This window comes from Vulpes vulpes, chromosome 1 (assembly GCF_048418805.1).
Source record: "Vulpes vulpes isolate BD-2025 chromosome 1, VulVul3, whole genome shotgun sequence".
Classification (NCBI taxonomy): Eukaryota; Metazoa; Chordata; class Mammalia; order Carnivora; family Canidae; genus Vulpes; species Vulpes vulpes.
In genome coordinates, this window is record NC_132780.1 from 95,303,430 (window position 1) to 95,315,962 (window position 12,533).

The 12,533-nt window shown below is 36.1% G+C and overlaps 1 protein-coding gene across 20 annotated transcripts in view; it reads right to left on the bottom strand.

The window, feature by feature from the left end:
* The window catches only part of EYA4 (EYA transcriptional coactivator and phosphatase 4), a 304,029-nt gene that overhangs the window by 196,995 nt on the left and 94,501 nt on the right, over window positions 1-12,533 (bottom strand). For 8 of the 20 annotated variants that reach the window (XM_072720626.1, XM_072720702.1, XM_072720713.1 and 5 more), the window contains exon 3: window positions 7,617-7,650. The exons of 8 other annotated variants lie outside the window; for them this stretch is intronic. In XM_072720626.1, the coding sequence (XP_072576727.1) occupies window positions 7,617-7,650 (34 nt within the window). Of the gene's footprint in view, window positions 1-7,428; window positions 7,651-12,533 lie in introns of those variants that run through there. 4 more of the 20 variants (XM_072720772.1, XM_072720763.1, XM_072720751.1 and 1 more) reach the window with 3 other exon arrangements.

The following is a 12,533-nucleotide window of genomic DNA, read 5'->3' on the forward strand; positions in this document are numbered from 1 at the left end:
CCAGCACGATCTGCTCTAGTATACATTTACCTTAACAAAATAACCCAAGCTAAAACCTATTTAAGTCGCTAATCATAGAACTATATTGGTTATAACTATATACTTAAGGCTGCAAGATTTTTACCTTGGGGCCTATAATCATACATGCTGGAGACACTGTACCTAAGAATTTAAGGGAACACATTAATGCAGCTCATTTTTTATATGTTCATCTGCACACCTTATAATATTAAAGAAGTCTCTACATAAGCCTTCATGAATATTAACCACTTAGTGAGAAAAAGTAAACTTGCTAGGCTTTTGAAAGAACCAGGAAGTTTTCAGCTCAAGAATTAGAGAGAGCCTCTTCACCAAGAATACAACTCACATAGGACTTGCGCCGTGAACAAGGGCTGAAAGACACTCCCTGAGTCTGCCAGGGTTTGGGGGATGCCCTGTGGGACTGAATTGCCCTCCAGACTGTGTGTTGCATCGTCCTACAGCTTGTCTAGTTAGCCACACCTTTCCACTGACACTTTCAAAAAACACTGTTGCTGTCGATTTTACATTTCTCCCTTTTTAAAAATCACCACACTATGCCTGCCACTTTTTCCCAAAATGAACTTCTCTTAGGAGAAGCAAAATACCTTTAAAGTAATACAAATCTTAGCCGTGGAAGAAAGAAAAATACTTTCTAGATGAATTAAAATAAGAATTAATATACTTCCTGATCATTACTCTAGACTATGTTTTTCGCCATAATTCAATTCCATGAGCTTTCTGACTGGGTCAAGACATTGTTTGAATTTTGACTTCTATTTCAAGACCCTAAGACTTAGCTTCAGTCACCCTAATCACTTCTATTCCTAACCTTTATTTAGTATCTTTCCACCTTTCTATCAGTGGCAATTGTTTCATGAAACTTCTTTACCACTATTGAAGAGAATTTTCAGCCAATTTCCTGAATTTAAGTGTATCTGCTAAAGAAATGTCAAAGATAAATTTTTCCTTCTTGATCAATGATATCCCACAAAATTATTTTTAATGTAATTTTCTCAAGTAAAGAAATGTAGTTCTCTTATTATTGAGGAAATATTTCTCCTCAAGCTTGAAATCACCACAAGAGAAGAGAAAAATCTTCAACCTTCCCAGAAAACACTTAGTTTTTTTTTGTTTTGTTTTTTGTGTTTTTTTTTTTTTTTTTTTTTTTGCAAGTACAGGAAGGTTTATTTACAAGCTCAAGCTTGAGTCCAAGTGTACCCGACACAGCTGAGCAGGGACTTGGACCCCGACCTGGGTTTTAGCATAGTTTTTTATAGGTTGGTCTAGGGGATTTTCAGAAGGGATGGAGGAATTTCTCAAGTTCTGTTTACATTTTGATATGGGGCTTTCAAGGGCATTGAGCTCTGTTCTTATTCTAATAGGGGCTTCCTGCCCTTGGCTTGGGCTCTGTTCTTCTTCTAATATGGGGCTTTCTAGGACATTAAGCTGTAAGCTGTTTTCTTCCTGTAACTGAAGTAATGTAAATTTCATCTCTTATTCACAGGGGCCTGGGATGGCTGTACTAGTGCTAACCTAAACTTGAAGTGGAATGGCCTTGATTTTTCTTGGCTTCCACATTCAACATTGCCCTAGAAGCCTAATGAGTGCAGTGATAATGGGAGAAAAAAACATATAGCATAAAATACTTAGTTTTAACACTTGATGAGTTTCCAAAAGCACTGGGAAAATAATATATAAGAAAAAACAACCAGATTTTGTGGTTGCTGTTCCTAAGTATTATCTGCAGCTTCCTTCAACTATACAACTGTGCTGCCCAAGTGCAATTCAGTGGCCTGAAAACTGAAATTCTGTGCCATTTCAGTAACCACAGATCTTTATTGTTGAAGAGACTACATTAACTATGTTTCATGCTTTCCATGCCTGTGGATTACGCCTCAGTTTAGGCATGTCTTTTTCTCTGAGAGTTGCTGGGAGAAAAGAAAGATTTATAGAGAATGTTATTTTAAAGATGTGCTAGAAAATCAATCCCCACCTAAAACTGTACATCTATATTAGATATCCAGGGAAATCAGAGTGATTTCTGATATTGGTTCATACAGATTCTAATTTCACCTAGATATTCCAATTGATTTACAGTTCCCATCATCAACTGCTCAAGTGAAAGAGCTATATATTACTTTCATTTACCATATAAAATGTTTTATGGGCTAAAAATGTTTCTGGCCACCTAGGTGGCTCAGTCATTTAAGCATCTGACTCTTGGTTTCAGCTTAGGTCATGACCTCAGGTCATCTGACCAACCCCCAAGGTACTCAAGCAAGTCTGCTTAAGATTCTCACCCTCTCCCTTTGCCCCTCCTCCATTCACCTGTGTGCACACACACTCTTTCACTCTCTCTGTCTAAAATAAATAAATGAATCTTTAAAAATAAAAAAGATAAATAAAAATGTTTTTTACAGTTAAGGATGATGAAGCAAGTAAATTCAAAACAAAAGTTAATTACATATATTAGCTTTTGATTAATGATTGTAATATTGCTATGTTAACTAAATTTTAGTTGGGATATATGTTTGAAAAACTGAAATATTTTCATGCAGAAAGCAAGTTTATGATAGAGACTTATGTACTTTATGTAGCTGGATGAAAAACAGTGCTTAAACAAAACAAAACAAAATATGTTCTATTACCATGAAAGAGAGTTAATCCATTCAATAAATTAGAATAACAGAAACATGTATGTAAATGTATATTTTCACATAATTTATACCCAGAATAGTTAACTTTCCGTCACTCACACTATGGGAAATGAGCCACCTATGGCTAATCTTAAAACAAAAAATATTTAACCATGGGATGTTTCTGATTATTCTACAAATTAAAATTTATCTTTAGGTTTCATTTAAGTACATATATAAATAGTCTTTCGAAATCAAGAAAATGAAAAATAATGGTGAAAGCTGAAAATGATAAAATAATATAAATTTTGCAGAAGTTAACAGGCTTTTCATGTAATACACAAGTTTCTATATACAAACATAGAGTCACACATAGTCTCATACTGTGCTACTTATACTTAGTGTTTTCACCTATGTTTTTTTCCTGGCATGACATTTAACTGGTAATGCTCAACTTATCTTTCCATTTTTGACGTGCAATTGGAGACTCATAAGTAATTTATACCAGATGAATGATTCAGCCACATTCACATTTTCATGTTTCTTCTAACCACAGGATGCCTCATATTATAGGTTTATTCAGATATTAACACAGAACCTACAAGCTTTATAAAAATTAAGTTTTTTAAAACTGAGCAATACCTTTAAAATTGTAACTTTATATTGGGGATTAGACATTTTCAATTCTATAAAAAGCATTTTGAAAGATGAAAAGTTAGCATTCTAATCAAAGTCAACACACAGCCTTCTCTCAGAAAAATAAGACATCAGAAAGATTCTCACATGTGTCACCTAAGTGGCTCAGTTGGTTAAGCATCCGACTTGGTTTAGGCTCAGATAATTATCTCAGAGTCAAGAGATTGAGCCCTGCATTGGGCTCCACACTCAGCATAGTCTACTTGAGATTCTTTCCCACTCCCTCTGCTCCTTCCCCTGATCTCTATCTCTCTAAAATAAATAAATAAAATCTTTTTTAAAAATGAAAGATCCTGGGGATCCCTGGATGGCGCAGCGGTTTGGCGCCTGCCTTTGGCCCAGGGCGCGATCCTGGGGACCCGGGATCGAATCCCACATCGGGCTCCCGGTGCATGGAGCCTGCTTCTCCCTCTGCCTGTGTCTCTGCCTCTCTCTCTATCTCTCTGTGACTATCATAAATAAATAAAAGTTAAAAAAAAAATTTAAAAAAAAAATGAAAGATCCTCATAGAAAGGGAGAGATAATTCACATACATTATCTAACATTATTCCTCAGTAGGTTGGCTTAAGTATAATAATAAAATGAATGAAGGTGACAGAAAACAGTCTCAATCTAACAACTGTATAAAAAAAGAAGCCAGAGGATTATTGTAGATTTTTGTGAAACAAAGAATGAAAAAGGGAGTTTGCAATAAAAATAAATTATATAGGGGATCCCTGGGTGGCTCAGCGGTTTGGTGCCTACCTTTGGCCCAGGGCGCAATCCTGGAGTCTTCGGGATCGAGTCCCACATGGGGCTCCCTGCATGGAGCCTGCTTCTCCCTCCTCCTGTGTCTCTGCCTCTCTCTCTCTCTCTCTCTCTCTCTCTCTATCATAAGTAAATAAATCTTTAAAAAAAAAAACTCTAAAAAAAATAAATAAATAAATTATGTAGCCTCAAGTGTATTTGTATAGTGGGATCTTGGTTACCACATTTTAACAATAAATAAATAAGTAAATATGTAAATTTCTTTATTGGAACAGCAACAATTAACCTCACACAGATTTTATGTTTCATTAAATTAACTTAATCATCATCTAGGTCTGTAATATCCTAGAAAATATACTGTAGATCAACTGTGGTAGGAAGACAAAATTAAAAATGGAGGATTTTTCAAGCTAATTGATTTTTTTCCCCAAAATAAAGACAATAAATGTTAAATACAAATTGGAGTAAGAAGTAAATAATGTGCATAGATCCTCAATTTCCACCTATCTGAGAACTTTTTCTGGGCAATCTAGACAGCAGACATAGGCAGATAGGTATTCCTCATTCCCAAGGAAGGAGATATGCTTGGCTTGAAGATAACTTCCCTTCTTCAAAGGCAGAGAGACTATGTCCTCCTATTCTAAAAGAAAGGAGGCATCTCCTTCTCTCTAAAACAAAATGGAACAAATAGAGCTCTCCTACACCCATATGGACTCACATACACAGATTTATAAATACCACACATACTTATACATATAGTAAATTCAATATGTAGCTTCTATCTTTTAAGAAGTAATAAAATAAATGTTATAGACATGAGCTTTGGGAGAGGTTTTAAAGCAGGAAAATCTAGTTGATAAAAAAAAATGAAAATAAATATAAAGAAATGTGAATGATCTTAAAAAGATTAGATATCTTGATACTTAATCTTAAACCCCTTATCCCATAAGGGAATAGAAATAAACACAGGAAAGCATATTTGTATGCTTAGTGCTACAAGGGAATGAAAGAAAGTCATATTCTGAAAATGACAGCCCAAGATGGAAGGAATAATTAAAAAAAAAAAAAGGAAAAGAAAGAAAAAAGGATGCCTGAGTGACTCAGTAGGTTAAGACCTGACCTCAGCTCAGGCCTCAATATCAGGGTTATGAGTTCAAGCCCCAGGTTGGACTCCATGCCAACTTAAAGAGATGTATATATTTATATATATTTATTTTTATATTTATATATTTAATTTTTAAGTATGTATTTATATATTTAATTTTAATATTTATATATGTATATATTTAATTTTTTATAAAAGAAAAAAGAAATGAGGAGGATGACACAAAAGAAACAGGAAAGGAAGATAAATGTAACAGAGGCAGGAAAAATGGAAGCAAAGGAGAAGGATGAGCTGCAGTGGCACAGTTTGCCCTGGGTGAAGAAAAAGGCAATGAGCAAATGCCACCAGTATGGTGAGAAAGAATATCTAGAAAGAATAGCTAAGTGACAATCTAGTTGAAGAATGGCTGGAAATGAATATTAAGGGACTTAAAGAAATGTGTAAGTAACAGTAACAACAGTAACCTATATATAGATAGACAGATAGGCAGACACAGATAAGAATGGATATAGAGATACAAATTGATATATGTATCAATTTATAGTTTATAAAGTATTTTAATTATTTCATTTACTTCTCACCACAATGAGTTAACTATTTTTATTATGTCTGCTATACAAATAAGAAGAGGAATCTGCAATTCAAAAGATTAAATGATCTGCCTAAGGTAGGCTGGTGTCTGTCTATTCCCTGCCCCTCCTACACACACAGCAAGTAAGTGGCACCACCGAGACTTGAACCTACATCTCCAAATGTTTAGTTATGTCTGCCAATATTTACCCAAGCACTTAATGAAAAACCGATTAATTCTTCCACTTAATAAAAAACCCATTAATTCTTCTTTTCCTCATCATCCCTATATTTAATCCATTAGAAGATTCTTAAATAAAACCCACCACCTGGCAGCCCGGGTGGTTCAGTGGTTTAGCACCGCCTTCAGTCCAGGGCCAGATCTTGGAGACCCGAGATAGAGTCCCACATTGGGCTCCCTGCATGGAGCCTGCTTCTTCCTCTGCCTGTGTCTCTGCCTCTCTCTCTCTCTCTCTCTCTCTCCCTCCCTCTCTCTCTCTGTCTCTCTCATGAATAAATAATAAAATCTTTAAAAAAATAAAAAATAAATAAAACCCGCCACCATCTGCAGAAATGGTCACTCCTTGGTTTTTTGTTTTGTTTTGCTTTTTAAGATTTACTTATTTATTTTAGGGGTGGGGAGAAGGAACAGAGAGAGAGACAGAATCTCAAGCAGACTTCCTGCTGAGCATGGCCCCTGACATGGGGCTCGATCTCATGACCCTGAGATCACAACCTGAGCTGAAACCAAGAGTCAGACACTCAATCAACTGCGCTCCCCAGGTGGCCCAGAAATGGTCATTTCTTATGTCTTCCAGCCATAGTTCACCTCTGCCATGACAAGCTTTTGTCATATTCTTCTTCTGTTCTGAAAAACTCATCCTCTATACCTCCTTCACCCCTCCACTCTTGCACAAACATCCCACCCTGTCACTCAACATAATTAACTACCACTCATAACCTCAACCATGGTTCTCTCAGAACGATTTCATTATTACATGCTTCCATTAAACCATAAACCCATTCTTCATAGTATTTATCATCAGTGTTGTATTTCTACAGGATTTTTTACACATGATTATTTGGTTAATATTTACCCTACCACTAGACAGTAAGTTCCATGCATACAGGTTCCACATGTTACTTTTTTCCTTTTTCTTCTCTCAATTTTATTTATCAACTGGTTGCCAACTATGTCCATTAGTCCCAGCACAGTGCCTGCCTTGTACACAAGTTTTATAAATGTTCCTGAATGACCATCAATGGCTCCACTGGGTTAGAGGCAGATCATACAAGGCTGCAGGCCATGATAAGGAGTTTGGCTTTTTTAGCTGAGTGCCACAGGAAGTTACTAAAGACATTTGGGGGTCAGGGGGATATGATCTAATCTTAAATTTTAAAAATTTTACTGCTTCCATTGTATAAAGAATACACAAACACAGGAAAGAGGGGAAGGAAGGAATACTTGCAAGAAGCAACTATAATAGTCCAGAAGAGGAATCATTGCAGCCTGGCAGGGGCAAATATGCAAGCAGCAGTAGAGCTAGAAAGATGGAACAGACTGTGCACATAATGGTGATAAAATGACTAGACCTTGAAAATGGTAATGAACTGGACATGGGGAATGTGCAAGAGGAAAATAGGAAAACTTACCTTTAGGTCTGAAGAACTAAAAAGACAACTAAACAATAAAGCTTCAAATATGAGTAGAGAAAGAAGTCTGAGATCTTTTCAGAGTCATCAAAAGAGGGATTCTAAAGGAACCCCTGGGTGTCTCAGTCAGTTCAGTGTCTGACTCTTGATCTCAGCTCAGGCCATGCTCTCAAGTCATGAGTTCGTACCTCATGATGGGTTCCACACTGTGAGTGAAGCCTACTTTAAAAAAAAAAAAAAGAGATTCTAAGAAATGGAAATTTTGAAATAAATGATCTTCTAGAAATCTAACATAGTAATGGAGATTTCAAAGATAAAAATTGCAGTTGTTTCCCACAAAATTAGTGCTAGCCATTGGATTTTTTAATCATCCCAACATTTTCATATTCAAGAATCTTTTTTTTTTTTAAGATTTTTATTTATTTATTTAATCATGATAGACACACAGAGAGAGAGGCAGAGACACAGAAGGAGGGAGAAGCAGGCTCCATGCCTGGAGCCCGACGCGGGACTCGATCCCGGGACTCCAGGATAGCGCCCTGGGCCAAAGGCAGGCGCCAAACCGCTGATCCACCCAGGGATCCCCCCTATTTTTGAATTTTGAATTTGGCTATACTAGACATCTAAATCACAAGATTTTGTTATAATCTGGGATGCTTCACATCTTTTTTTCATGGTTGTTAAATTTCGTTTTCTTCAGGACTCCTTTAAATATATTTTAGCATCACTAAATTCTGGAAATCAATGAAAATACTGTTAGCCAAATCTCAGTGCCACATCTAAGTTCATTAGTCCAAAGAAAACTATCAATGATTACTTGATAGCCATCTTCCATGTCAACTACATGCTACCGTTTTTGCTTTACAATGGTATTAATGGTTCAATCAAAGCTGGAAAAAATATATTAAAATTCAAACAAACCAGTTTATTTCCTAGCATACTGTATTAAAATTATGTTTAACAACCAATGGATTAAGGAAGGGAGCAGGAGACACATGTTGCAGTAACATACTGATAGGAGATAAATGAATTCTTCAGAGTCACAAATATTTATTTATATAAAGTTAAATTCTTTTCAAGTCAGAATTAGACAATAGATAATATAATTGAGAAATAAGGCACTACAATCCCTGCTCACCAGTAAATATTCTGCTACGAAAAACGTTTTTTCCCTTCTGGAAGTGGAAATTATCCGAGGTCCTGTAAAGAAGGAATTATCAAAACACAGCACAATGTTTTCACACAGGCTTTTCACTTTAAATCACCAAGTAAGTAAAATGTACTTACTTACTTGCCAGGCTCTGTGGCTTCCCTTACTCATTATCATAAAACCTCACCCAGAAGGAAGATTTTCTCTGTTTAAGACTTGCTAATTATCAGCAAATCATAGAGGCTTTTCCCTTTTTCCTATTCTCCTACAAATCCCCAAACCTTCTTCCTGCTACTTTCCTCATCAATAAAGATACAGTATCATAAACAAAGAAAAAAGAGGAAGCTCTCACCCCAGAGGTCCATATATAACCACAGGGTTTGGTGGTGCAGACTTCTTCCTACAGGCTAACCTGACTTGGCTTCCTTGTGCCAGAGAACCCCAAGTTTGGCACATTTCAAACCAGAAAAAGAGATCTGGTTTCAGAGCAAATATGCATGTTAGTGCATTATCTTAATATGGTAAATGGTTTTACTAGTTTAGTATTGTGGAAAGAACTTGAGAATGGTAGTATTAATAGCAAATTAATGAGAACTACTCCTAATTATTTTGGAGTAGTACTACCTTAGTCAGAATGGGGAACAAAGATTTGTTTGAAAATGTCTGCAGGGCTTTTTTTTTTTTTTTTTTTCTCTGCAGGGCTTTAAAACAGAACTTTTTTACAAAACAAAACACCCACTATGGTTTTTTCCCCCACTGTGTTTTTCTATCACATCTGCATGTACACATAAAGATATAACTAAGAAGTTAAATTTGAATATTTTAAAAGTATTTATTATTGCAAAGTCACTGCCTAGTTTATTTTAAAATCTTATAAAATTTCAAGGCTCTGGTCTGAAATTATTGCAGTTCTGGATCATCATATAACCATTATCAGACTCACTTAAACTCTAATATACTGAAATTTATTTCCTAAAAGTAAGTGTAGAATCTCCATTAAATCTCAATTTAAATGTCTTTGATTTCTATGGTTTGGTAATTTTTTTCACTGTCTATAAAAGGACATTATATTGTTTTAATAAAAGCAAAAAATATATATTTTAGCATAACTACTAAATGAACCTATATTATATCAGATATTGTAAGAAAACTATACTTACATCTCTTCAAACAATACCTAAGATGCTTTTGTGAGCATATTCTTTGTTACATTTTGTTTAAGGGTGCACATTTCCAGTACAACTAGAAAGTTCCGTAGCTACAGAAAACCATATCCATAATTACAATCTTGTATCATCCCTGATATTTGACTTAGAAAAAAAAATTCTAAGAACCTCTCTGAATAAAAAATTATTTTAAATTATACATTAAACTTATTTTAAATATTTTACATATGTGTATTAAAGTTTATAGGTACAAAAATATCAAGTTATTGAAAGTGAGACAACATGTTTTCATCTAAAATTACTGAATTTGGAATCAGACGCCCTGGATCCAATTCCTGCTTTTTCCGTGCATTGGATCTATGATTTGGGAGAGCCGCTTAACTCCTCGGATCCTAGTTATATCATCTGAGAAAACAGAGACAACATCTGCATTGTTGTGAGGGCTGATTTAGAAGGCTAGCACTTATGGGCCTCATCCCCTTGGGCAAGTGACATAGTTGTGCACTCAGCTTCCTCATAAGTAACAGAATGGTGATTATAGGTCTATCTACCTCATAAGACTGCTGTAATGAATAAATGAAATCATTTATATAAAGTGCTTAAGGCCATGCTCGGTACATAGTAAGGACCCAGTAACTATCACTATTTGTGCTGATGTCATTATGTAGGATAAATGCCAACTCACACAGTGTCCTGAGAGGAAAACACTCAGGCAGGCTTACAAACGGGTCAGGCCTGGATTAGAACACTTGATCAGTAGTCTGGTCTGAAATGCCTCCAGCCCACAGCACTTCAGGGGTACAGCTATGCATCCCTATGGCAGCAGGTTCTCAATTCAGGTGGGTCAAGTCTTAAAAGCAAGACTGCTCCTTCCCAACTGTCAAATCTCAGTAAGACTTCTCATCAGATGGGGTGTTCTGCTGAAGCTTTGAAGACACAAGCCTGAATTCACTCTCTCTAGACTAAAAGGAAATCTGAATGCAGTAATGTTTAACTTCATTGATTTAGTTCTTTATGAGGCCAGAAAAAAAAAATGTCATGATCTATTAAAAACACTCAAAACCTCTGGGAGCTAGGACGGATGCTGGAATCCTTTCAAACCGTGGAAGAAATGATTCAGGATGCAGAGACGTGCTAGGAGGCTTCTAACGAAACTCAGCTCACATTTATCATGTGCTGGATCCCGGGCTGGCTTTTGCTTTGTCCCATATGGTAGTTTAAATACACTTCAAACTATTGTTGGTTTATATAGTACATGACAGAAGATAATTCAAACACAATGTCCCAACTGTATATTTGTTTTCACTATAACACTTACTGTGTGTGCAATAAATGCCCCACTACAGAAACAATAAAAAATGTTTTTCTTACACATAAATCATCCCCTGCTTTGTTGCAGTGAAAGTGTGGATTAAATACATGTGATGCTTTTTTTTTCAAGTTCCTACTGAGGATCTTTGTCCAGTTCAGCTCTTTTATGATTTAAATTTATGCAGGTTATAAATAAGGCATATTTTATCACTTACATTTGATTTATAAAGTAATTACTGAAACACAGCAATAGTGTCACTTTTTGAAATGTTAAATATTATACACGAATATGCAAAAAACAAGAGGTTCTGAACATTCCAACCATCAGTATGGATAAATATACAACATGACGGAAAATTATGAGCCTGGATTTCAAATTAACGATTCTGTTTATAATAAATGTCCACAATAAAACAAAGTTGCTCAGAAGCTTTGAGAGTATAAAAGAAGTATTTGTTTTTCCCCTTGGAGAATATATTTTTCACCCAGAGAAATGCTGATCAAGTTAAAGTGCTGCAGGGTCCTAGGAGAGGGGGGGAGGGAGGCACAGATGAGAGGATTGGCTTGCCCAGCTACTGCCCATGGCAAGTAATTCCACTATCAGAACCCACTTTCTCTACATGTAAAATGAGGAGCTCTGCCTACGAGGTCCCCTCTAACACCATACACCAATGTCCATGCCTTCTGATGCTCTATGCCATAGGAATACTATTCTACTCCATCTGGTGCCAATATGTTCAGCACTGATCTAAACTCATCTACTTAACCCAGGCAAGTGTCTTCACCAAGGCATTTAACCATTTAACCTCTCCTTGCCCTAGCCTCCTTGCTTTTGTAATCTGTGATAATAATCATGCAATGTTAACATACTATCTGACAAAGAGAAGGACCTAAGAACATCACAGAATTTCACAACATCATTTAAACTGCCAGAGTGTTTCTGTTTAACCCTGTGTTCACTGTGATTATCTGAGACACACCATCTAGAAGAATAAATACACACACCCATACACACACTCACACACACACACACAATAACATTTATTAAGTGCAGATAACCATTATTTTAAGAGTTATGAATAATGGTAGAAGTATGAATATGTCCTCCCTCTTTTTATTTACTTCAAATTTTGAATAGATAGAAGGCAATCTAACCTAGTAGAAAAAGATAGACATGGTTTCCAAACATGAGTCTGCCACTTACCAATTCTGTGGTCTACAACAGGACACTCAGCTTCCTCAACAACCTAATCTGAAGCATAGGCATAGCATATTGCTGGTGTAACAATAGCTGCCATGTTAGGTTACTGGGAAAATTAAGGAGAAAACACATTGAAAGAGCCCACACAACACCAGCTCAGTGTGAATGCTCAACAGATTGTAGTAACTACCTTCTTGGTCCCCTTGGTCCTTCTGCTTAACTCTTCCTGGCAGCTGTTTACAGGTTAGGCTGCCATGTCTCAGCTGATAATGGAATA